This window comes from Pollachius pollachius, assembly GCF_949987615.1.
Source record: "Pollachius pollachius genome assembly, chromosome: 3".
Lineage (NCBI taxonomy): Eukaryota > Metazoa > Chordata > Actinopteri > Gadiformes > Gadidae > Pollachius > Pollachius pollachius.
Genome location: NC_136936.1, coordinates 38,503,922 through 38,531,568, shown reverse-complemented (window position 1 = coordinate 38,531,568; position 27,647 = coordinate 38,503,922). Strand labels below are relative to the sequence as shown.

At 45.0% G+C, this 27,647-nt stretch overlaps 1 protein-coding gene across 1 annotated transcript; it reads right to left on the bottom strand.

Moving 5' to 3' along the window:
* Positions 1 to 266: 266 nt before the first annotated feature.
* mgat4a (alpha-1,3-mannosyl-glycoprotein 4-beta-N-acetylglucosaminyltransferase A) lies at positions 267 to 27,493 on the bottom strand. The gene is made up of 18 exons (XM_079731833.1): positions 27,323 to 27,493; positions 26,820 to 27,125; positions 26,494 to 26,650; positions 17,884 to 18,051; positions 17,405 to 17,545; positions 12,093 to 12,226; positions 11,589 to 11,635; positions 10,823 to 10,936; positions 9,717 to 9,792; positions 7,745 to 7,859; positions 7,213 to 7,343; positions 6,980 to 7,087; positions 6,746 to 6,820; positions 5,763 to 5,881; positions 4,491 to 4,569; positions 3,710 to 3,770; positions 3,290 to 3,402; positions 267 to 2,881 (listed from the first exon to the last, which is right to left on the bottom strand). The coding sequence occupies exons 3-18, from the start codon at positions 26,585 to 26,587 to the stop codon at positions 2,855 to 2,857; spliced, it is 1,602 nt and encodes a 533-aa protein (XP_079587959.1). The 5' UTR covers positions 26,588 to 26,650; positions 26,820 to 27,125; positions 27,323 to 27,493; the 3' UTR covers positions 267 to 2,854.
* Positions 27,494 to 27,647: the final 154 nt, after the last annotated feature.

The following is a 27,647-nucleotide window of genomic DNA, read 5'->3' as shown; positions in this document are numbered from 1 at the left end:
GAATCCACCAAGCGAACACCCTACGGTTTCATTTGGTAAATTAAAGTTAAAACATAATTTGCTAATAGACTGATGTCAATTTGAATTGCTACGTGACTGATGGTAGGGATGTTTAAAGCAATACATATCCTGCATCTACAAATCGATTAATGTCTGTGATCACTATCTGTACCAATTCATTTTGAAATCTTTCTGTTTCACAGAAGTCTTAAAAGAACGTTAGTAAAAAACAAAGCATCACATGAATTCTGTGATTGTATCAACTATCTTCCTTTATTTCAAAGATGTACATGACAATTCATGTCCAAACCATTGGCGCGCGCACACACACACACACACACACACACACACACACACACACACACACACACACACACACACACACACACACACACACACACACACACACACACACGATGAAGGCACATGAACTGATGGGGAGGAGTCAGGCGTGTCCTGGTGGGACAGTATATTTCTCTTATTGTCCTTTGATCAAAAGGGGGTCCATCAAGTGTTGCACAGAAAATCCTTACTCCTTTGTGTGCATTCAGTCTCTGACGGAGGACTGGGATCACAGATCAATGAGTGGGGATTGTTCGGAAAGTGTCTTCCTCCTCCGAGCCATCTCTTCTACCTCTGAGTGGGTCGTCCTCTTCGTCCATTGCCCGAGCAACAAACAATGCATTCGTGGCAAGGAGAAGATGAGGCCACTTCAGACGTGGAGACAGAGGGGACGGTGTGGTTGCTTTGACCCGGGGTGGTGAGGGGGACGGAGAGGCCCAATCTCACAACAAAATGAGTCCAGTACAAAAGTGATGAATAAATGTCGAAGCGAGCATGAATGGTAAGCATAATAATCTGTTCCAAATTGACCTTTGGGGAAAATGCTCAGGCCAAAGGCACTTTCACTTATCCCCAGCGGAAACCATAAATATTTGTATACACACGAGCATGATTCTACTGTCAAGTGGATTAGTTAAAGAAGATGAAAAATGATTGAAATCATGACTTTGCTTGTAAATAGGTAGCTTATATCTTCACTATCGGAAAAGCTTCCATGATACCAATATTTACAAGCACTGCAAGGGAATGGCACATGTGTGTGTGTATGTGTATGTATATATATATATATATATATATATATATATATATATATATAAAAAAAATACAATAATCAAAATATCGTGCCAATCACAACACCACATCACCGGTTTGGTAAAAAATAAAAGCATGCCATGGTATAAAGACATTTGGGGTAATCTTATTTAGAGTTGGGTTCTTGTGAAGCAAAAACAAATAAAACCAGTGCATACCTCGCATTGTTTTGTTGTCAATCTAAGCCTCCTTTTTACACGATGTCTTGTGAATGATGAAAGGACTAGTCACAAACACACCTGAAACTATATTTTCACTGATTATTACTGCTCTCTACCAACGAAACAAGCCGAAAAGCAGAGAAACAATTTTAATAATTCTGCCAAGGCCATTTCCAAAGACCTGAATGTAAGGCACAATTTCCTTTGTACACGTTTTGCACAGATGCAGATCCAGAACTGCATTCTAGAGTTTGTCTAAACCCCTTTAGTTCACCTTTTAGAATTAATTATTGTTTTATTATTTACAAGGTTTGACTGGAGGTTCAAACAAAGAAATCACAAAAAAAAAATACAGAGCAAAATTTAAATGAAAGAAATACAGCAGTTTGAACAGAGCAATGAAAACCAGCAAAGAAAAAGATAATCAAAGAAATGGCATGGGCTGCTTTGAAAAAGACTCATAAAATACGCTTAAAACTATCATAAACACTTCTTTATAGAATTAAAAAATATATATTTAAGCTCTTGTACAAATATTTTTTTTTATTTCAAATAAATTAAGTCACCTTCATAGATCGTCGTAGTTGTACAATATATCAATATAAGCCTTTAAGAAAACAACACCAGGACAATGTCTGGGTAGTTTGCTCAAATATGACATTCAGGTCACACACTACCCATGAGGCAGATTGTAATAAAAGAACAATATGGATTTCTTCTAGTTTTACGTGATTGACTGGGAACATTACCAAGGAATGTAAACCAAAGGCAATTTGTCACCAATTGACTTCAGTCAGGATAGGGAACATTTGGCGCATCCTGGACCTATTTTAAGATAATCCTGATTATTTCCGTGGGACTAAACTACTGTTACCCCCTAAAAGATGTGTAAAAACATGTATTTTCTTTCCATTGTCACCCTGCTACAAGCCAAGTTTATATCGAGATTGTTGAGCAGGAGGCCATTTGTGATGATAAAATTATGCATTACATCAGAGGCTCTGTTGTGGAATCATTTAAGCCGCAATACTCAAGTCTGCCCATAGGTGGCGACCGCATCAAGCAACCGAATAGGGTCTAAGAAAGCACGTCAGCCGCCAGTTGATTCGGTCTACTCAGATGGACTTTTGTTCCCATTCACCAACAATATCTGATTGCGTCCAAAGCTGATTCGTCTTCTGAGGAGCCAGAGCCCGTTATTCAGTAGTATTCACATTCAAACATATAGACTTAGAGCAACAGCAAGTTGCAAAAATGTTGGGAAAAAATGTGGACTGGGGGTAAAGTCGCCAAAAATAGACATGGAAGAAGAGAAAAATGGCAGCAGTATGACAGAGAGAGGGCCAAGAACCGAGAACCAACTGAGAGAACCGAGAACAGAGAGAGAGATGGCTATAGATTTCATCTGAAAGGCTCAAATATAGACTCTAGTGGGTTGTCACCGCTGGTAACTAGGCCCCAAAGGGCCCATGTGAGCCGCTTTATGGATGTAGAGGCCCTGGAGATCGGTGATTTATGTGGCCCCCCCAAAAAGTCTGTTAGCCCGCTATCCTCTTTATATGGATCTGCAGGTGAGAGACAGATGCATTATAGGTTAGAAAACCCAAGGACACGATATGAGAGGGAAACAAGAGCCATGCCTGAAATTACACTTTAGGCATCGTCTGGGTGCAGTCTCCAAACTCTGAACATCCCATTTGCATATGTTTTACACAAGGAATTGTGCATGAACAAGATAACCAAGGTTTAATGACCCATGATGTGAACACAGGCCACCTGGACAAGAAATGATGACACGAATGGAGGCAACAATATATCATGCTTCTATTCAAAAGTTATGAAGTAATAGTACAGGATTTATAAAGTTGTATCTAATCTAAGGTAAAGCGACTAGCCATTTAGGACCGGGCTAAACAATGTACCAAATAGAGTTCCTTGTTTAACTACAGGGAGAAGAGTGTGTTTGTGCTTACTTCACTGACGATGGCCCACACTGCGGAATCTCTGCGGACAGACAGACGCAGCGCCACTATTGGATTGAAGATGGGATCTACAGCTCCTTCGGCCACACCCTTTTCAAACTGACCTGGACACACAAACACAATTACATCATGCTTGCTCAGCATAGTCAATTAGATAGACCATGATCAATAGGTATGGGATGGTGACTCATCAAGGAGGGATCATATGGAAGAAAACCGAGGGAAAGGTTGCAATATTGATCCTCTTGACAGGTTGTTTCCCAACTCGTTATCAGGGCGAGGTGTGTATGTGTAATGTGACCGCATTGTCAATAGGTTTCCTCCCAAAGGTACACATTATAAACTCTGATAGGGTTGGATGTGTGGGTGCACCTCTGCGGTACTATTGAGTGACGTGGCTGCTGAACTGACCTATTCTGTAAAAGCGGTCTTCAGTTCGCTTGTACTTCTCTTTCGCCTTGACCGAAGCTTCCTGAAAGGACACAAAAACCAAAGCAGCCATCGTGAGGATCACCAGCAGCGTCTGGGAAACTATTTGCGCGACAACGATCGCTCGCTAGGACAAAGCACAAGTGCACATTCAGCATCGCTTCTCCACTGCGAGCCATGGGGTTGAGATGTGATCCATATCGTCAATCAATACATGGTGTTATCCATGCCAGGGTGGGGTCGGGCCGACTGGATCAATAATCAGATCTTGCACAATTCAGAAGCACTCTTTGCTCATGGCAGTAACACACCCCACTGGGTGGTCAAGGGCAATACCGGTCGGGGTGATCGTACCATCGTCACATCACTCCTGGCTTCATTAAAACAATCGTTACTAATATCATTTCGCCAAAATGACTTGTCCGTAGCGATTTTGCTGCAGAGTATTACGTGTGTGCGTTACGTTTGGCGCTTGAGTCTTTCGTACTCAATGTGCGTTGGTCAGTACAGAGTTTTCACATTTCAACATAAACGTGGATCCCCATACAAGTATTTAACAAAATGTCTAATCATGAAGACCAAAGTGCTATAGTGCTTTTGTTAACATTTGGCAGGCGTGCTCACAAGAAATGCTCTAAGGCAAACAAAGAAATTTTGCTAGATACATTTGGCATTGGATGGTTAAGTGGAGCCACGAGAGTCAGTTCCGATGTTGGATCACCCGGACCAATGTGGTCCTTTGAGGCTGGTTCTGGGTTCTCACCGAGAAGGGCAGAATCTCCACCGTGGTGTTCCTTATCCGGTCCCCTGGATGTTCCTGGTTCCCGCTCCGGAACAGGAACCTGTCGATCCAAACCACATGCATTTAAATATAATGCACAAGAATAATTATTTGCACACTTTGGTGAAATATGCAAATGACAATACAGTGCAATACAGTCTATTACAGCCCTCCCCTGAATTTGCCATAGTGTTCTCTCAGACTGAGGTGGAGTTGGGTCGCTGTGAAGACAGCACCCTCTCCCAGACCCAACCCCCGCAAGAACAGAGTCAGTACTATGTGTTTCCTTTTTATATGTGGACAGGACGAGACAAACAAGACCTTGCTAGGGGGGTAGCTCCGGAAGTTATACTTGGACAGGTTTTCTGCCATTCTTGAACTGAGGAGCTTGTGTCCAGATTTATAGGCTGTATTCATACTGTTAACAGATCAACTGACCTGCTGCTGACGCAGAAACTGTTTTTTTTCTTTAGCGCTTATGATGTACTTTAACAAAATGGGAACACGTGGTTTGCCAGATTAATAGCATAATGCTGATAAAACATATAACCTATTAATACATTGCTGTTTTATTAATATTTTAGTGCTGGTTGCTGCAGCGTCATGCGAATGGAGTGAGTGAGCTTCAGTGAAGGCTCTCTTTTTGTCCACCTCCGTCTTTGTGGGCGGGCCGACAAGAGCTTCATTGTGAAGAACGCCTCCCCCAAACCACCAAATATTAACAGCCATATCTTCTACGTGTGCGTGTGTACAACTTTTGTTTGTCACATAGCCAAATTTATTTTCTCTGGTTGCTGGCGATCTTAACTGCCTATTTCTTTCCTCATCACCCACCATCCCTATCTCTCTCTCTCTCTCTCTCTCTGGTTGCCTGTCTCTCTCCCTCTGTGCTCTGCAGTGAGTGGGTGCTTGGCCTCGCAATGCTTATTTTAGAAACCTCTCATTAGCACTGCCTTATCCCCAGAGACACAGACCAGCAGGAAGAGACAGTGGATGGTTAGCCAGGGTGAGTGGAGAGTGCGAGAGTGAGGGGGGAGAGTGTGAGAGTGAGAGTGAGTCAAATTGTAGAGACACGCCAGAAGCTGGATGATTTTAACACAGAACTGTGTGAAACAGTTTGTCAATGCTCCCCTGTGCCTACGCACTGCAGAGAACACCAAACATCCACAAGAGTACAATGCAATCATCCGAAAATCAGGAAGGGGGCATCGCTAACACAACAAGTGATATGCATGCGCAGAGGGCAGAGCCTACCTCTCTATGCTAACCGGTCTGTCAAACTTAAAGAGGACGTAGTCTCCGGCGGTGGGGGTGACGGCCCAGAAGAAGTCCTCTCCCAGGTAGGTCTTCTCCAGGGTGTGGCCCTGGTATACCTGGAACACACATCACACACCATTGCTTTTTGAACCCCTTCCCACGGTGCTGTGTATACAAATTTATCAGTTTGGTCAATTATTAAAATATTCACATTATTTCTCCCTGTGTCACCCGGTTCACCATCCTGAATTTCAAATTTGCTACACTTCTTCCGCTTGAGCTGGTTTCAGAGATTGGTGGAGTGTTGCTCCGACGTAAACCAATCACAGAGCAGACAACGGTTCCGTAAGCGAAGTCGCCCTCTGTTGCTCTCTCCCTGGATACCAGTTTGAATGGTGAAAAATACAACTTTACAATTCCTGAACAAGCATTGGGAACACGCATGCGTGTTGTGCTACTTTGGAGGTAGGATACGGTCATGCCTGAAAAGAAATAGAGCAGAGACATACAGAAGGCGAACGAGCCAGCTGCTGCTGCTGCTTTTGCTGCAGCTGGCCGCGTATTGTGGGTGGTGAAAAATAGTATCCACCCCTTCACCATCGCTAGATATTTATTCCGGAGTTCATTGTGTGAAATTTTCCCTTCATGATAAAACCTTTGCCACGTGCCATGAAGTCATGGAGCTTCACAGATGGCAAGAGAGAGCCGAGCCACATGTTTTTCTCAGGCATGACGCTTGCTGTATTTTTATTATAGCACATACACGCCTGTCCAAAAGAGATTGCAGCTAGCATCCGTGAAATATTTTTTTTTATCTGGCTAATAAACAGGCTGCAGTATGCTATTTTCCCTTAGTTTAGGAGAGGAAGGTAGTGAAGGCAATGATGTTTACTGCTTGATACGAGCTTTGGTCAAACAGCTCCCTGGCATTCCTGATGCCGGGAATCTGGCAGCGGAGGTGGACCCCATTGTTTGGTTACCTTCATCGAGGTAGACACTTCAGCCGGCGGATTGACGTGGATCTTGTGGAGCAGAGGTTTCAGGAAATCTTTGTCCTGTACAAGCATTAGAGAGGAAGGACAAAGATCTTTACAGGAAGAGGCAAGAGTAGTGAACGTGCAAGAGGAAGTGATCTAACCAGGTCCTTAAACTAAACTAATGTAAACTAATGCTTTCGAACGTGACAACACGTACCAAAGGGGAGGGAGGCTTACCGTGAGTTTTTGAATCTTTCCAGCAAGAGAAGAATGGAGGCCCACGTGCTGGAACAGCGAGGGCCTGAACCGCACGCGCAGACTCGACTTCTGCCGCTCACAGTGCTTCTGTTCAGAGGAAAAGCGTGGTGGTGAAGGACAAGCAGCAGCAAACACAATACTACTGACAACATAAATGATACTAACGTACACACACACACACACACACACACACACACACGGTGATGACATACCGCATCCTTCTCAGGATTGCAGACTTTGACCCAGAGAATGTGGTCTAACAGCCAGTCGATGGGTTTCTCCTTATAAAACATGAAGATGAACTCTACGATCAGGTTGAGGTCGGGGGCCTGGAACATCTTTCCTGGAAGGAAGAAGAAAAGGCTGAACTGGTTATGGCAGTCAACAGAGCCGGCAATGCACATGACTTAATCTGTTTCGTTTCCTCCAAGATCATTTCATGCTGAAGGGGGTTTCGGTGTGTGGGCTAAGGTCCCTTCAAAAACATCAGTGTGATTTAAACCGCAGATAACCAAGACTTAACATGACAAACCATTATGGTGCTGCAATGCAGATCAACAAACTTAAAACTGGCCAGAATGTACCAAGAGTCTGTTTATAATGTCAGTGGCTTCTAGCAGCAATATGTATTTTTTTGCTTCCACGCCAGTTTCTCATTGAAAAGACATTCCACACTAAAAATACTCCCGAGTGTGTACGAGTGACGTGTGTGTAAGTGTGAGTGTGACGTGCGCGTGTTTGTACCAATGAATCCCAGCTGAGAGAATTCCAGGATCATCCAGTCCTCAGAGGACAGCTGCAGGGCGAAGTTCTTCATGGTAGCAAAGTAGTTGGGCTTCGCAACAATGTCGTCTTCCATCTATGGGGCAGAGGGATGGGTCAATGAGATGAGAGCGTGATCCCAACATTACAACAGATATTAAGATCAGAGATAGATAAACAACAATACATTTGATTTGTATACCAGTGCCAAAATGTATATGTCACCTACAATGCCGCTTTGTCACAACCTACTCTGGACTTAAACAAAGCACAATCCCAAACAGATGTTCAAGTCACTCCAACTTAAAGTTGTAGGGAAGGAATCGAATAAAAATGGCACACACCGAATCTGATATTATAAGAAATTGTCACAATATGGCATACATATCATGTTGTCAAATTTGTCAATAATTAAGCATTTTTCTCTAGCGTTGCTATATCCAGGTGTATATGGCGATGGGAATACGTAGGGATATGTATTTACTGACTCCCAACATCTTTTCACAGCCAACCAAGCCTTGCCATGATGGTTGGGAACTGCTGTCCTATGACACCCCAAACCAGAGGAGCCAAAGGGACATTCTTTACTAGAACGTCTGCACCATAGGTGAGAGAATGCGTTACTGAACAGCTTTGAATAATTCAGATTCACAAGGACACATGTTATTAACCGTTTGACAAATTGGGGTCTGGAGACCGAGAGCCACTGGAGAATTCTAAGAGGATTAGGCAGATGCCAGGAATAATCTTGGCTCTGCATCGGAATATGCTTTACACGCAAACAGGGTATTTTGTGTCACACAAATCCATGAGGAAATGTAGCTTCATCATGCTTGTTTTCAAAGTTTGAACCATATTTTGTCTCAAAAGTGTATTTGTATTTTTTAGTGTATTCCAGGGATTCCGAAATGTTGCTATGGGAACATTGATTGGGTACTGAATTATACACAACCACAAAAACTGTTGAGTTGAGACTGTTGAGCCATGAATTCTTTCACATAAGAAACATTTTCCAACATCTACATCCACCAACCACATCTACTGGCTGTGGCATATTGCGGTTTGTAACCAGAATAGCGCAACAGAAAGTGACGGCTTATGCTTCCAACTTTGGAACCATATACCGTCCAAAACATGGACAATTACAGCGCAGCAGTCTGTTATGTAAGGGATAATGTACAACGAGCTGTTCATTATCGCAAATGAACCCTGGCAGGGGAATGCAGTACCCGGACTTGAGGTGAAGGGTTTTGAATCAGCGTGAAGGGTTCAACATAGCCGCCGGCTTTGTTGACTACTCGATTTTGTTCGTTAAATTACAGCGTTCTACGATCTGCTCTTTCTGAATAGCAGACCGCTGCTATCAATAACAGACTGTTGCTATGGAGGCTATTTCCAACCGTAGAATCTAACCGACTGGAAACTGGTTTTAGCGGAATCAATGAAATGTCAAATTATCGATTTCGAGTAAGGGTAACAGGGTACCCTTCGGTCCGGGTTCATTTAGAAACGAAGACCGGCTCACTGTACATTATCCCTCACTTAGATCATCTTACATAATCTATTCATGGTCAAATTGCAGAAGGCAGGTTCCAAGCGGCAGCAATACGCAGTGTGTTCAAAACACACATGAGTCAGACTACATTAGAATTGCAATTGCACCAACCAACAAGAATCAATTAAAAAAAGAACACACACACACACACACACACACACACACACACACACACACACACACACACACACACACACACACACACACACACACACACACACACACACACACACACACACACACACACACACACACACACACACACCCAGTGCCTTCATACTCGTAATCGCACCATTATCTTTGATAATCAATCCTAAATCAACACTGCGATGTTGGCCCAGGCTGGGCAACCGTTTTCCACTTGTGCTTTGATCGTCTGATTGTGATTGTAGTGCATACCTGTACATAGTACACTCCTTTGCTGACAGCGTACATCATGAGGAAAGAGTAATCCAGGTTCTGTTTGGTGCGCCACCTGAAAACAAAACAATGTGTTCCTACAATTACCATTTAACACACTTAAACGCCCTCTCTATTTGTTCACCATAGTCTACCTAAATGTTTTCTGTGCACTATAAGCCTATAACACACAGAACAGAGTATTGAATATATTTGGCTCTTTACAGCGTTTAAACAAACAATAAACTGTTGTCTTGGTGTGCTTGGGCTAAAGCTTCGTAAACACAGACAACATACAAAGAGACACACACGCGTAGGATGTCAATGTGTTCGCCCACACACACATGAGCCAGGTGGCTGGGTGGTACTGTTGTTTCAGATGTGGGAGGGTTTCATCTGACTTGTTCATCCTTTAGTCATTGGTGCGCATCAACACACACACACACACACACACACACACACACACACACACACACACACACACACACACACACACACACACACACACACTTTGTGAAACAGAAAATACTTACTCATGCATCCGTATTTCCATACCGACACACAGATATGCATGTACGAACACTGGAACTTGAACATGTGTGCAAACAAATACAGATACAGAGAGGGCTGAGAGCAAGCCATGCCGCCTCGGTTCAATGCATGCACTGATTTCTAATGAGGACAGTTGTTGGTGGACTCTGAACATGAGCTCACAAAAGGGAAGATCCACTGAGAGAGAGAATTACGGAGTAAGAGAGAGTGAGCAAGAAAACAAGCGAGTGAGCGAGATAAAGAGAGCTGCTGCAGATGACCCTGAGTTGACTTTGAGGAAAGCCTGTGGAATACTAAGCACACAGGCAGCCTACCTTAGAGCCCTCCCCTCCTCTCCCCCCCCATCCTTCTCATGACTCATCCCTCCTTCATTCACTGCAATCCTGGTCACCATCCTCATGAGTCTCATTCCTATCTGCCCCCTGACTCATTTCCATAATGACTCTAATATGCCTCCCTTTCTTTTTCCTCTCTTTTTTCTCTCCCCCCTTCCCTGCCCATCCCTCACTGGGTGGGTGAGTCGGTGGGTGGGTTGCGGTTGAGGGGAGGCTCACCTGACCCTCTCCCTGGAGTCCCCGAAGGTCTCCTTAAGGTTGGTGAGGTCGGGGTAGTAGGCGGCGGGAGGGGAGATGAGCTCCAGCAGGCCGGAGCTGAACTCTGTGGAGAACCTGGGGGACAGGGGGGGTGGAGAAGGCGTTGAGGGTGAGCGTAGGAGATTAACAGGAAACTGCCAAATAGAGTTATCGACCAGGGGTTTCCTTCACAATGCAATAACAACATGCTCAAAGCGCCGTGAAAAGAATACTTTGTTTACGGCTGAGTTGGTCGATGAAAATCCGATAACGTTCAAGATAAAAGTATCCAATATCTGATCATACAAAGCAATTTCCTAACATGTAACAAAACAACGTCTGTCTGTACATTTGTGGAAGCTCGCATACTAGGAGGCAGGGGCGTAGGAATGAGTTTAACATTGGGGGGGACACATATCGGAAACCTGACAGATCCGGTATAATTTTTAGGTGGGACAAATGCGCCTGTCTCCGATACTGGAGGGGACACGTCCCCTCCGTCCCCCCCGGTTCCTACGCCCTTGCTAGGAGGCATGGATGTGCGTGCATGCATGGGTGTGTGTACACTGTTAATGGGTGTCATGTTGGACGATGCTTGTGTGTTATATGTGCTTGTTAGGTTTTGTATTACATATTGCAGTGTGTCAGGGTTAGGACATTTTTTTGTTTATGTGTGCGTTAGTGTTGGTGGTGTGTATACGAGTGTCTCAAGTTTGGTGTGTGGTTGGAGAGTTGTGTTACCACTTACTCTTTCTCCAGTCCGGCCACCACACTGTTAACGTAGACCACATCCGTCTGCAGGGACAACACAATCAAATGGAGTGGGCAGACGTCGAGCAACACAAAGATTCGGGGAGTTCAACATGATTGTGTGCTTGTAGGCATGTGTTTAAAAACAAAACAAATGTGTTTGTTTATATGAATTTGAGCATGTGTGTGGGAGAGTTTGAGAGAGCATGTGAGAGTAAGTGGAAGTGTGAGTGTGTGTGTGTGACAGAGTGTGAAAGTGTAGTCATTAGTGCGCACACACACACACACACACACACACACACACACACACACACACACACAACCATGAGTGCTGACAAATACAGGTACAGAGTGCCTTGAGAACACTGCCAGAGTCTGGCACCCGCGTGACAGGGTGTGAAATTGTATGTGACAGAGTGAGCGCGAGTGCGTGTGCTCTGCTTGTGCTAAGACTACGCACGCGTTCAGCCAGCGGCGGACCCGGCCTAGTCGACGAGCTCACCTCTCCAACAAAGACGATGATGACACAGTCCAGCTTCTCCTCCGGCGACAGTTTGTCGATGAGCGAATGCAGCGTCTCGGCCAGGTACGACTTCACCTTGCGCCGCACCGTCGGGATACCCATCACCATGGAGACTGGGGAGAGGGCGGCAGGGAGGGGGTTGTTAGGACCGCGCTCCGACGGCTGGCCACCCACGGACCAACGGCAGACTGAGCCGTTAGCGGGGAGAACACGCCATAAACGGTGTTGTCACACTTATTATTTGCAACACAGCGGTAACATCACCATGGTGGAAACACACACACACACACACACACACACACCCACACACACACACACAATGTATCATTTGTTTCCCCCCCAAAAAATAACCATTTGTCTGAAAGTGGAAAAGTAATTTTTGCGACTGCCTTGCCAATTGCGGTGTAGGATGACGCAATGAGGAAGTCTGTATGCTCATAGCTTATAGTCCTAGCTGCCCAATTGGTACTCTCAAAGTGGAGACCACAATGAACAGTAACAGTCCCAAGCAAACAGCCCCCCACCCCTGGAAACACATTATTTTTAAACAACAACAAGAACAACAGGTGCAATGCAAGAGGTTGCACTCTGACAGATCACTGGAGTTCAGCAGCTCTGGGGAAAAAGAGAACAAAACATGGAGGACTGGAGAGGGAGAGAAGGAGGGAGGGAGGGAGAGAGGGGAGCTATTGTCGTCTCCTTATCACTTCAGATGCAAGGATCTGAAGGACGTTTTACAGCCAGCCAGCCAGCCAGCCAGCCAGCCAGCCAGCCAGCCAGCCAGCCAGCCAGCCAGCCAGCCAGCCAGCCAGCCAGCCAGCCAGCCAGCCAGCCAGCCAGCCAGCCAGCCAGCCAGCCAGCCAGCCAGCCAGCCAGCCAGCCAGCCAGCCAGCCAGCCAGCCAGCCTCTGTACCAGAGATGGACAGCTCCAGCCGTATGGGACTGAATCTGACAGACAAGGATCACTTTCACTGTTTTGTGAGTGAATGTGTGTGAAACAGAGAGAGAGTAGGGGGAGAGAAAGATGGTGAACAGAGATGGCTAGAGTAAGGGGGGAGAATGAATGAATGAGTAGGCCACACACACACACACACACACACACACACACGTCATCTGATACCCGTCACTTGTGTGTTTTTTCTTTGGCTGGAGAAAGGATAGAAGTAGACAGCATCCTTAAGTTACTTGTTAAGTACCAGTCTGAACTCTTTGCATTTTGGAGTCTTCATCTGCCTTGAAGCTCACACGCAAGGTTTAATTCTAAAGCCATAGTATCAAGTTTCCTATGCAAAACATGTTTAGTTTGAATAACAAACCAATACTAGTCACAGGAGACTTATCCTGTAGCCAAACTGTATCGTATGATGTCCACAGTCTATGAATAATAATAAAAAAAAAAGACGGAAATCATCCGAGCCACGTCATTGAAGTGCTGCAGCTACCCTGACGGCCGACGTTAGCATATATGTGACATAATGGTTGAAAGTCGCGGGACAAAAGCAACGCTTGCCTACTGTCATTTGGACATGTAGGCTATCACTTAATGTTGACTGAAGTGCGTATGTAAATATGTACATGAACGTGTACGAGGAAAGGGTGTAAACAGCTGTGACATACATGCAATGATGTCTGGGCTCGGTCACTGTGTGTGTGTGTGTGTGTGTGTGTGTGTGTGTGTGTGTGTGTGTGTGTGTGTGTGTGTGTGTGTGTGTGTGTGTGTGTGTGTGTGTGTGTGTGTGTGGGGGTGCGAAAACAAAGTTTAAGAGGCGGGGGGAGAGAGCTCCAATCCCCCAGACCACTCACCGCAGCGTGGAGAATCTGTCCCCATTTCATCGCTTTGTGTTTCCCAGCGCTGCGAGCCATGCAGTGTGAAGCAGTGCCCACCACTACCAGCAGCAGGAAAGTAGGTCGAGGATAAAAGCAGAGTGTGGGAGGAAGGCAGCGAGACAGAGACTGACAGAATAAGGGAGGGCGGGAGACAGCCAACAAGTGAGGATGCATGCAAACCACAGCAAGGGGAGCTCTGACTCCAAACGGCCCTAGTCTCTCTCTCTCTCTCTCTCTCTCTCTCTCTCTCTCTCTCTCTCTCTCTCTCTCTCTCTCTCTCTCTCTCTCTCTCTCTCTCTCTCTCTCTCTCTCTCTCTCTCTCTCTCTCTCTCTCTCTCTCTCTCTCTCTCTCTCTCTCTCTCTCTCTCTCTCTCTCTCTCTCTCTCTCTCTCTCTCTCTCTCTCTCTCTCCACTATCCCCAATCTCGTGTCCCACTCACCACTTGAACTTACTCGACAAGACAAAGTGAAAACAACTGATTTGATGAACCGTACAGCCACCACCTTTTGATGGATATCCCACTGAGCTTGCAAATGTCCACAATATAAACCGTAGGAATAGGAACTGATCAGATAATAGTGACGTGACAAAGGAACATTGTCAGCATGTAGGACTCCTTCAATAACAGGATTAATTTTACTGGAACCGCATCCGGTTACATTAAAGATGACATGAAGCCTTTATAAATGAAACATAGGGCTGTTGAACAGTTACAGCAGGGCAACAATCTCACCCCTGCATTGTAACAAGCAGGCCAGCTGCACATTTGTGACATTAGTGACATTTCCCACAAAGCACCAAATAGAACAACAAGGACCTACGATTAAATCCACTTTGACGTTAAGCCACAGATTAACAAGTGCCTTATGAAATGAAACAATCACTGCTTTAATATCTTGATGGGCACACGTTTTATTTTCGAAATCGCTCCCAAAATAATCTGTCAATGGTTGTGTGATTTACCGCCTCAGTAACCATGACAACAAGACGATCAGTTGTTGTTCTCCGAAAGGCAGCCTTTTAAAGTAACAATAACACAGGCCTCTCTATATATCTAAATGAGTAGTTTGTCTTCAGCAGTTGGCTAAGTCCATGAAAAGATTTTTTTTTAACGATGTATTAATGAGTGTACAGAAAAAGAAAATAAGAAAAAAGAATAAAGGAGCAGTTTGGCGTGTGGTTCGTGTTGGACAGAGCCAAGTCACATGCATGCTTGTTCCCTCCACAGATGGCTGCATTGATTAACTTAAGTGTATCTGCTGCGAGAGATGGACATCTCCAAAAATGTGACTGGAACGTCACTTCTGTAAGTGAATAGCGATTAGTACGACCCGGGAAGCAAAATATACGTACATGAATACGCAGGCTTTGTGCCAAAGCAAAATGGCTTAGGCTGTCAAGACCAGGCAGTATCAGAGCTTTGCTTCCCCTTGCTGCAGTCCCATACATTTCCTGTAATCTATATTTTGATTTAAAGTGGGTAGATGTGCTAATTGCCAAGGCTATAAATATGTGTGTCCGATAGTGAAGAGGTGAAAGTGGTTAAAAGAACAACAACACAGATCACAGGCCAGTAGGGTGCGTCTTTAAAAGGTATGTGGGGGTTTAGATTGCATGCCAGAGGAGCATCTGGCCCATTGATTGCCAGTCCCAACAGAGGTCTGAAACAGACAACTGCTGCCTCACAGGAACTACTGTCCCTGTGAAGGAACCACTGTCCCTGTGAACGGACAAGCGGCAACATGACTCACCACCACCACCACCACCACCACCACCTCCACACTACCCTGCATCCAGTCCACTCTTCAGTTTGAGGGTTCAGCCTCCAGTCTCTACCCATTCCAGCCAAAGTGTACTGGCTTCAAGCCCCAATGTCTGCAGCCTACATGTGAGGCATCCTCAAGCAGGATGCAGGTGACACAGGACTCTATGAAGCATGAGCAAAACAGAAGTTTTGCATTGATGTAAAGCCTGTGTAGATGGGCTGGTGGGCCAGTCACCTGAGAGGATGTGGCTGGAGAGGAGCAGAGTGATGAGGCGAGAGAGGAGATTATCCCCCTTTGCCTTTCCCGCTCTCTCATCCCGTGAGAATACCTTCTACCACTCATGGCTCACAGTGCTTGAATGGGAATGGAGGAGCTGCAATACTGTTTACTTCCCTGCTACTCTTCCCTCCTCCTCCTCCTCCTCCTCCTCCTCCTCCTATGTCTCGGACCCCTTTCCCACCCCCTAACCCATTGTCACTGAGCATCAGGAAGCACCCGTTTATGGACCAACCCCCCTTTCCGTCAACGACAGTCCCCATACTCACTCTGTCACTCTGTCACGCAGCCAGGCCCCTAATCCTCTTAGAGAGAACGCGATATGGCTAGGGCGCTCATGCCAAGTGCAACACTGTGCAAGAGCTTGAGCAGGGGTTTGAATTGAATGACGTTTTTTTTTGACAGAGGGATGAAAAGAGCCGCGATTGGGACGGAAATGAGATTGGAATGACATTTTCTTCAGGACTAGAGGCTAAAGTCGAGACGGCAGACTTTTATTCTTTAACAGCTACTACTAATTCCTGTAAAACGCTTTTGCGCAACTAACGGGAGATCAAAAAAATATAAATAAAATGTGCAGCTACCTTGGCGTTCGCCACCTGCAAAGAAAAGGCAAACGAAGCCGAAGCAAAAGAAAATATATTTTTTCCGGAAAGTGGAGCCAAGACGTGCCTTGGCTCGATACGAATAATAAGCACACTGAAATGTGCGCTCATGTGCGCGCTGTGTACCGCGCACACACTGGAAAACTGTGCAAAATCAGCTGATCGCAGCGTTCCTTTTGTGAGATATTCAAATGCTCTGTGGTCAAGCTGATACATTAGTTAGGTTGCATTGAACATTGATGTCTTTAAAAATGGTTCAATAGTTTAATAAATAAGAAAGCTAAGGAAAGCTTCCAAAGAACTCTCCTTTTCCAATTTTGCAACAGAAAAACCCCCACTTTATTGCTGCAGTGATGCTTCCTTAGCACATGTTAATCTTCTGACTGATAGACTGTTGTGTATGGACTCAACACTGTAGGTGGGGTCAGGGGGCATGACATTAATAGGAAACCCTGCAGCTACATGAACATTTTCTTTTCATATGGAAGACATAAACGTGGCAAAATCAAAAAAGTCATCAAATTCAAGGAAATAAATAATATGACTGTAGCTGTTTCGACTGGGCTGATAGTTCACTATGTAGATCACCATGAGAATGGATTGTGAGGTTTGATGTGCGGTAGACACCACTGGAAGGCGTGCGGGGAAAGCGATCGTTCACTCAACCAAGAGGATCCCATCGGGGCATCAGCTCTGTTGGCAACTGAGTGTCACCCAAGGTAATTAACTTGCAAAACACATGCCACCTGTTTGGCACGCAAGGAGATTGCGTGCTCATGCCCCACCTGTGAGTGTTTTTGTGAGATTGTGTGTTTACCTCCGGTGCGTCCCAGGCCAACCTGCACTGCGGGCTGCAGACTGCCCTCATTGTTGAGCAGGTGAGGCAGGTGGTGGTAAATATTTGGAATCTGCAGGGGCTTCCGACTGGCCAGCTCCTTTAGCAGCTTCTGAGTCTCATCTGGAAGCAGATGTCAATGACAAGGTTAAACACGGTCCCGGTCCTTCCCGACTGCATGGCTAAGAAGCGAGTGAACGCTGCCTCTGGATTGACAATAACACCGGCTCCTTCATCTAACGTGTTACTAGCCTGCATCTGATGTTAATCTATATGGTAACCAGTGAATAGGGAACACCGGACGGCATAGAGGAGGCAGAATAGACAGACTTCATTAGATGAAAGGAACTCAACGCTTCGACTTGAACGTCAAACCACTAATGGCTAACTATGCGTAACACCCTCCAAATATCCTCCTGGCTTTTCATCATCCCAATCTGTATGTGTGACGCATGAGTTACCGGAGAAGTTGGAGATGGCGTCCTTGCTGCCGTTGGTCTCTGCGATGGCCCGGCGGAACTGCTCCAGGATGTTGTTTAGCTCGGAGGAGCGCTGCAAAGTCCTGTGCTCCGCCACACGGAGGCGTTCTCTCAGGGCATGGAACTCCCGCTGGGAGGCTACCAGTTTCTCTATAGGAGTAGGGGGGAAAAGGATTTGATCAGAGATCTGTAGCCGTTAAAACTCAATGCCACACCTCAAGGTCTGGTAGCAGCAACAAGGTCGGCCGTCCCTCAACAGGAAGTTCTTTCTGGAGCTAACAAGCATGACTGGTGAACAAACTGCCAGCTGCAGTCTTAATGTTCTCTTCGGAAAGGTGTAAAAAAAAAAATATCATATTAGTCCACAAAGCCTTTGCTTTCATGTGGATAGAACCATAACTCCCAGATTAATCTAACCACTAACTACTACTTTTGTACACGGAGGAAAAATCGAAAAGCGATACATAAAGTTTGAACAGGGCTCCCATTTCTTTATACTGCTTGGAGTGTTCCTATTTGAGGAGATAGAAATGAGAAAGGGGCAGACGGCCATCCAAATAGATAAGCAAAAGAATTCCCCCACACACCACTCCTATAGTATCCAGCTTACCTAGATCTCCCTCGTGCGTGCTTACGTATGTGTGATATGAATAGAAGGTAGGGCGGCTCGATTATGGAAAAAATTATAATCGCGATTATTTTGGTCAATATTGAAATCACGATTATTCAGATTATTCATTATTTTCTAAATTTTGAAAACATCATGTATTTATTCAGCATGTCTCTCCCAAAAATACTTAGTAACTGCGACCTTTGAAATTTCGCCTTAAAAAAAATACACAAAATGGTCAAAAAGAAAGTGTTCAAGTCTAAAATAATGTACAGATATGTATCCAGCTGTTCAAGGGCTAGGGTTAGGGCACTTTCTATGACACATAAAAAAAAAAAATAGAAAACTAGATTATATTAGTTTTGTGATCGTTTAACGCTAAAATCGAGATCGAAATTTGATTCATCGCCCAGCCCTAATAGAAGGTATGCCTGTTAATCCGATCTCCCCATTTTGCAGGGTATAGAAACCATCTGAAGACCTTTCCCTTCTCAACAGCAGTCCCTTCATCTCCACCTCTCCCATCTCTCAATGCGTCTGACTTCATGGCTCTGTGCTATTGTGTCCACTAGGCCTTCCCTGGCTGCTCCGTCCACATGCAGCCTGTTGTGACAGATGCTGTCGTTGGGTTTGGGGTCTTGTGCAAAGGGCAGCTCCACGGAGAACAAACAAGACTTTCATCTTTGCGGCGGCGGCCTTTGATTGCCAGAGCCCCGGCGCTGAGGGTGAAACCACACCTTTAATCCCGCTGAGAAGGAGAAGGAATGGGGCCTCTCGGGGAGTGGGAAGGAGAGGTCCTCACATAACAGGATGCCAAAACAATAGCATTGTTTTCTGTTCAGGCTAGTTGTTTTCCCCCGCCCGCTGCTAGACCTAGCCTACAGTGGAACTAAAAGCCTAGCAGGTGAACCCAGCTCCATATCCGTCTCCCTCCCTTGTTAATCCCTTATGCAGCTTCTCTTAAGCAAACAGGTAAACACTGTCGTCCTCCACCATGGGGGATTGTACAGTGATTGTGCCCGAGGGTGTTCAGCGTCGTTAGCGTTAGAGCTTCTCTTGACATTCGAGAGGCTGTTGAGGCTGTCAGCACAGCCTCAACTGCTGAATACATTAACCAGCTTGAACCTTCAAGCTGGTTAACCTCCACCCACCGTGGACAAAAAAGGGACCAGCCTTTGAACAACACCTGTCATTCCGCCAACCCCTTGCTCCCCATTGAAGTTTGTGTGTTGCAAGAAGGCTGTAACCTCAACAGTGCAGGCATTATATCTAGGCCAATTAGATAAAAGGGCTGAGCACAGCAATCCAATTTGCCCATTAGCCCTACCTGTGATCTGGATCACATCTCGAAAATCTCATTATTCTCCTCCCCTGGTCTGGCTGCAGATGAGGGAAGGGTGGGGGGAGGGCAAAGTGGCTGTAAACCTAATGCACAGCAGAATCCTCCTCTGCACTTACCAGAGCTCTCTTCACAACAGACTCACCACATCCGACCCTCTGCAGCTCTGTGCCCGTCCCTCACCTTCTACTACCCATTTTGCTCTGCTCTTCTCTGTGTCTACTTCAAACTGCCACTGCTCCATCCCTCACATCCCCCCCCCCCCCCCCACCCCTCTTTAATCCACACGCCGCCATTTTGCTCTCCGGCCACAAGCCTCCTGTGATGTGGCACCCGTGAGGCGTCAGCCCTGATTGCTGGCCTCCATACATTCCAGTGATTTATGAATGAGGAAGGACGTGGGAGGGGCCAAGGTGTGCCATGAAGGCAGCCGTGACCGCAGTACCCTGCCCCTTCCTTCTGAAAAGGCCTCTTATTTATGAATGTGTACACATGCACTGAGGTGCACACATATACAAAAAAACTGCATGTGGAAAGGCCTACCAGTACCTACCCCTCTACCTCAACCCCCCCGCCCCAATGAAAGGGAGCCGTATTCCCTGCCAGTGATTGAGAACTCAATCTAAATAAATAAATAAATAAATAAATACAAATGTGGAGCCTTTCTTTCTGGAATGAACTACAGGGGTTGACACCCAATCGACTAAGAGGACCTGTTTTCTGTAAGGATTTCCTCCATCGCTGAATTGTGACCAAAACCCATGTTTAATCTAATAAAGAGGGGGTGTGTGATGCTAAATCCATCCACGTCAATAACTTATTATAAAACTATAATTTGTTCTCCCTCTGGCTCCAGACATTAAAGGGGTAGTTCGGAATTTTGGACATAGGGCCTGATTCCCAAATTAGCCTTGGTGTTCTTTATCATTGGAGACAGTTTAACACATTTCATTCAGTCCTTCTAGTTGCAGTTTGCTTGTGCTAGGCTAGCGCACGACAACGGGCAATACTAGCCTGCTAATGAAACAGTTTTACCCACTACACAGTACACCCGAGGTAAATCAATTATAACGCCAGACTATAGATGTAAATGTCTGTGTTGATAGAATAATGTTAGAAATAAAACTAACCTTGCATCGCATGAATCATCGCATTTTGAGGGACTACTTTCTCAGCAGAAGCGGAATTTAAACTAGGTATCAGTCCGCCGCTGCCGTAGCCTACTACCAGGAATATAACACTGCTGCTGAGACACAGCAAGTCCCTCAAAATGCAATGCAATGCAAGGTTGGTTTTATTTCTAATATTATTCTATCAACACAGACATTTACAACGGCCGTCTGGCATTATAGTTGATTTGCCTCGGCTGTACTGTGGAGTGGGTAAGACTGTTTTATTAGCAGGCTAGTATTGCCCGTTGCCGTGCGCTAGCCTAGCACGAGCAAACTCTGCAACTAGAAGTAATGAATGGAATGTGTTGAAAACCGTCTCCAATGATAAAGAACACCAAGGTTAACTTGGGAATCAGGCCCTATGTCCAAAATTTCAAACTACCCCTTTAAAAGCATCACTTCCTTACTGAGAACTCCCCACCCCTCAGTGGTTTATGCAGACTGCAAACTGTAACAGACTCTGTAAAACTGGGTAAGTGGTAGGCGTTAGGCATCTGCTGCCAGACTGCAGTGAACAACATGGACTTGTAGGCAAACCACTTGTGTGTTTGAGGATCTGAACAGCTCTTCATACTGGTGCACCTGCCACCCATGTGGTCCAACGGTGCAATGCAGCTGCCTTGAGTAAGACAAAGTGATTACACAGGCCATTATCTTCAGGTAGGGCAGATGTTGCCGAGAATGAACCATCAGCCCAGTTACACGGTTACATCTTACTCCTGAAGCACATGGTTTTAACACATGGCACGGTTTCACCTCACCCCTATTCAGAACTTGTGGTTTTGACTCAACTGCTCGCTACGACTTTACAGTTGTCCTTTGACAATGTGGGTTTTGTATGCATTAGATTAGATTTTGTATAAATTAAAATGATATTGGACCTTGATCAAGCCTTAGCAAAGATAACACTGATCACTTTTTGCATTTGCCTGGCCAAGGGATCTTGATACTGGATAGGTGTGTGGCAGGTAATGATACCATCTCATGGTGATGTAATATACATGAATATGTCATATGCTGGACAAGAGTTATACATTATCATATACCATTACCAAACAAGTGTCTGGCTGCTGAATCAACAACAAAAGTCAGTGTAAGGATTTAACTAATGACATAATTGCTACAGTTTGCTAGGGTTCTGAGTTCAGGGTTACAATACAGTTACCAAACAAACCTCCTCCACAACACAAAAGTTACCGTCAGATAGGTAAAAACAAGCATGACATCGCTTCGGGGTCTTATTGCACACGCAGACAGTAGTAGTATTGATCTGGGCTGGTATATTCCAACGGAGGGAATGAAAGCCGATCCGAGGACAGGTGAGTGATATTCCCTGGGGGACACTGTGCAAGGGAAGAAAAATACACTGATGGGCACGCGCCATCTTCTCTAAATCTTCCTATTTCCCTGATTTAGTTTTTGCCCAAAGTGGCTTTCCTTATTCCCTGTATGCCAAACCGGGGAATGGCATTCTGAAACCAGGAAATTGGTTCAGAACAAACCGTAAGAAAATAAATGTGATTTGGTTCTTTGGGATTCGATTTGAATGTGCCAAAGAGACAAAACAAGTGTGTGTGTGTGTGTGTGTGTGTGTGTGTGTGTGTGTGTGTGTGTGTGTGTGTGTGTGTGTGTGTGTGTGTGTGTGTGTCTGTTGCAAGCTAAATTAATGGGGTAATACGATCAAAATATTGGGGAGAATGCTTAGCTGGGACCCTTTAGCCAAGATGTAGTCATCACTATTGAGATATCCAACAAAATCAGCTGTATAGGAAGTGAGAGTTATATTGTGGAATAACTAGAAAATAGCTCAAGGTTAAAATACTTAAAAGAAACTTCAATCTGCCACTTCCCTCTTGCCTCACAGGTGATATGAATATTAGGGCTGTGCGATTTGCCCTAAAAATAAAGTCTCAGGTTTTTTCAAACCAAACCCGATAATCGATTTTAAATCAATTTTTTTTTCTATAAATGACAAATATATATATTTTATAAGTTTGGATTTTATTTGAAGAATAACAATGATTAACAAAAGCAAAATAACCAATACACATCTCCCACTCTGCTGCGTGCCTCAGTTTAAGATGTTGGATTAATGTGTTGTGCTGCTGCTTTTGGTTGCCACAGACTTTAGGCAAACTCAACACTCATTTTTTTCAGCCCATGCTTTTGTGTTTGGTTTAGAATTAAAAAAAAATATATATATTAATCGCCCAGCTCTAAATATCACTGACTTCCAGGCCTGAATCCTGCTTCCTGAACTCTCCTCAAAGTGTATTTAGTGTGATCCAACCGCCGACTGCACTGTGAGATTTGAGAGGCTTACTGCAGACCACAAACGTCTGACACCCCCTCCCAGACAGCACAATTCTGTCCCTTCTACTTCCTTCTTTCCCCTTTTACAACAATTTTTTGTACTCACGTTACCAGGTCAACACTTGCAGACTCACTTCCTGCTCCTCTTTCAGAAAGAAAGTATGCGACAGGCCAATACATAGCTTGCTAGCACTGGTATGCGTTTTGTCACTTCTGCACAATCAAATCAATACCCAACTGTTTTCCAAACACCCTTTGGGAATCACTGCCAGCGCCAACACATGTAGAATCAGTCTTATTATAGTAAATCGGGCATATTCACTGTGCACTGAAGCTCCGTTCCCAGTCCCAGCAATAGAAAATGAAAAAGCACAAGTATGGAAGAATGACATCCAATTATACTCACACACTCCTGCTTAAACTGCAAATTAATTTCTTCACAGATAGACTTTACGCAAAAGGGAACAACAGTTTAAGACAAACAATGGACTGTGGACTAGATAATTCTGATGACATACTATAGAGGAAGCCGTAATAGAAAATTGTGGAAACGAGGCAATGAAGGCAAGCATGTGAAGGGAACCACATGATAACTGAACAACCTGCTGAAATAATGAGCACATGAGCCTGGGGGACAGAGCAAAGGCTGTGAGAGTAGATGGGACACTACGCAAAAGGCTGCTAGTCAGTGTGTCCCGTTCCCTTCACTGATGGGCTGATATTGCTCTTCTCCTTCAGTCACATGGCTTCCTCAACTATATCCGGCCCCCCATGGACCACTTTGCACTTTTCTGGCTGGTTGCCCACTCCCAACTAAATGAAAAAAAGCCAAATACATAAATCCATTACAAAAGGCAACATGCAGCCAGACATCCGGCCCATTGTAAGTCTTCCCCATTCCAAGGGCAAAGAGAAGTTCCTCTCCACAACAGCGCCCTCCGCTCCCACTCTTCTTCCCCTCAGCCGCCACGCATGTTCCCTTCCACACATCTTTCCTTGGCCATAAGCACATGCTTTCTGGAGCTATTTTAGGCACCCATTGTGTTAGCCTATGACCAATGTGAAAAGGGAACAAATGGTTTCAAGGGAGAAACTGTCTGGACGGGGAAAACGGAACAGTATCGTATGCCAGGTTGGTGTTGACTCAAGCAACCACAGCCCGTCAGTCTAGGATCTATTATATAGTGCCGTTAGAGTGAGTCTACTGCAATTGTAACTTTAAGTCATTTAAAATTGATCATCCTCCATGTCAGTCAATGTCATGGAGAGGTGGCACATAGAGGACTGTTTATGACAAGAGAAGTACTCAACTCATTCAAACAACAGTCAAATGGGAAGAAACAATCTAAATTAGGAAGGCTGCAGGGAATTATTCCTTCGGTATTTTGGAAACACACACACACACACACACAGCGAGCATGAATGAGAGCTGAGGCTGAATGGACTGCTCTAAAACAAAAGATTATATAATAGGTCAAATGGGAAGAGAAAGAAGATCTTCTATCAATGGTATTCCTACAGCAACACAAACATTTACATAGCTGAATGTAAATTTCGACTTTGGATGTCTAAGACTCCTACACACACACACACACACACACACACACACACACACACGACAATTGTATATGCAGACTATACAAGTTGAGGATGTAGATTAATGTTTGTTGTATTGACAAGTCTGATATTTTGCTTATCCTGGAGGATGGCTTATATAATGTGTGTTCCTATCATTTATGACCAATCATGACATCACATCAAGACACTTCTGGACAGAGAACTGCACGTGTCAGCTTTTCATTTTTTATAACATACAAAACCAACACCATATGGAGTCAATAATTGTCTGAGATAGTCGAGAGTTTTGAGATAATTAATCTATCTAGCAACTAACTTGAACAAAAAGATAGAGGTTTGTTTCTACAACACCACTGTTGAAGTCTGGAAACCAGTCCAATGTTAATTGTTAAAACCGACATTCCTGTATCTGCCAAAGTAACGCACATTGATAAACTAAGGTATACACAGAACAAAGCTATAGTTTGTGCTTCTACGCTTTATCCATTACCAAAAAGCCATGACACATTTACTTAAAGATTTGCTTCCAACGTTACGGCCTGCGTGTCTACACTCGGCCCGTCCAAACACAACAAAGTCATGGAAGCATCACAGCATCACAGTCTGTTGTTACAATACTTCCCACAACCATGGCGACAAAGACAAGACTAATTGTTGGCTCAAAGTTTAACAATGGCCGTATTGCCAGGCTTTTATCTCTGCAGCCTTCCCGTGGACAGTCTGGTTAGTTTCTGCAGGTGCTGAATCCTCTCCAACCTGCCCTTTATAATAACGGTCAGGTTTTATCAGAGCCCCCTGGTCTGCTTCAGAAGTGGTAATACTTCAAGCTCAACAGTTTCAATGAGTTGATAAGGGACGAGGCCAGTGCTTTGGAATGTACCTAAAAAAGGTCAAAGGTATTTACACTCGGCTGATAAGTCACTAAAGTCTAGACTAGGGCCGAAAGCACCAACCCCCCTGGAATTGACCCTGGGAAAGGGGTAGAGCATCAGCCAGTTGTTCCAGACGTACATCTTACCAAGGATGTTGGACCAACATGGGAAATGTTTAAGATTAAACACCAGTGTTATCCGATAGGGACTAGTCCAATTCAAACTGCTTCCAACTGTGCTACCCGTTGCATTATGTGTATGGCGAGAGAATCACACATTATTCATAATCGATTAGTTAAGCCAATTATCGATCACTGAGAGCCGAGCTGTCAAAAATTGAAACGACCCATGATGTCTACATTTTGAATGCCCGCAAAACCTAAACCGCAACCTTACTTACACCGCAACCGGACGGTCACTTCTGGTTTTAGGTGTTGGTACATTGCACTAGGTATTTAAAACGGATGCAAAGATAACCGAGGAGAAGCTAAAGAGAGCTGCAGCCGTCCCATGACATCTTCAGATATTGTGATGTCATGGCACGCTTATAGGCGTACATTCCGTCTCAATGTCGGTTTGATCAGTGCAGATATCCGTCTCAACCAGCTAGTAGTCAAAACAGCCTGCATTGGAACGAGCCAACGTAACAGCCACCCATCTCAATAAACACATCAAGCAGAAAGAAGAGTATGGGGTTGTTGTGCTTACCTTTGCCATTCTGCCAGGCTGTGTACCAGGACAGGCTGAGAAAAGACGTGAAAAAAAAAATCGCAGTGGCAACCGTTCCATTTCTGAGCCTCATCTCATTTCAGCGATCCCCTCCACGACACACGGGGACCCCGGGCTGCCGTGCCTCTCTCACCGCCTTCAGGACGTCAAGCCGGGCGTCGGTGAATGCATATGGTGGCCACAAAATGCCCCTGGGTTAGTGACGGCGAGCAACAGTGAAGTGATGAATATGAATGACTCCGGATGTGTACCCCCGGTGTGTTTAAGTCTTGTGTTGTTGTGGTAGTAGCCGTGGGGGTCTCTACCGTAAAACCAGGAGGGCTGTTGCCTAGCTGCTCCTGCGCCTTTCCAGATCAGTCACGAGGCATTGGCAGTCCAGACTCCCGATGCTTTTTACAGGCTTCCGTGACGCGCGCGACTCGCATGGCAAGGGTGAGAGCCGGAGGGACGACACACCGCTGGACGTCAACACATGACAGCCCAGACAGACCTACTGCTATACATCCACGACACAAACCGCAACGTTAGCCCACAACAGGTTTGACAGCTACTGGGTTTTGACGTCGGCTGGCTCAAACGGTCGAGTGAGAATGTATCCAGAATGTATCCATCTTTAAAAGAAAGAAAGCATGTAAGTTTAGAGACTGTCGCTCAAATATTAGCAGACAAATAAGTGTTTCACGCGATAAATAAGGCGTCTCGTCTCCAAACAATACCAATTTGCCGGAGTTTCTAAGTTTACTGAGCTGGAGTAACGTTACGCATAGCATGAACGCTAGTCATTGCAGCATTTCAATGGGGTCCTTACCCAAAAAATTAGAAACTTGGCGGAAGTGTACTTTGCACGGCGTTATGGATTGTATCCAATTTAAAAATGACCTTATTAAAAATACGACATGACAGCACGAAATTCGAAATCAATTGAGCGTTTTATAGTAAAAGCGTCTGCCTTTTCCAGATGTAGCGTCACAAGTCACAAATCGCTGTCATTGGTCTGTGAGTGGGTGCGTTAGATTTAGTTCCCTTTCCAGGAAGGGTAACGATATCAGCTGAAGCAGGAGGTACCTTATTCTTAACTCCACCTCCCGGTTGACACGCAAAATGTATTTATCTTTGGAAATGTGTTGAATCCA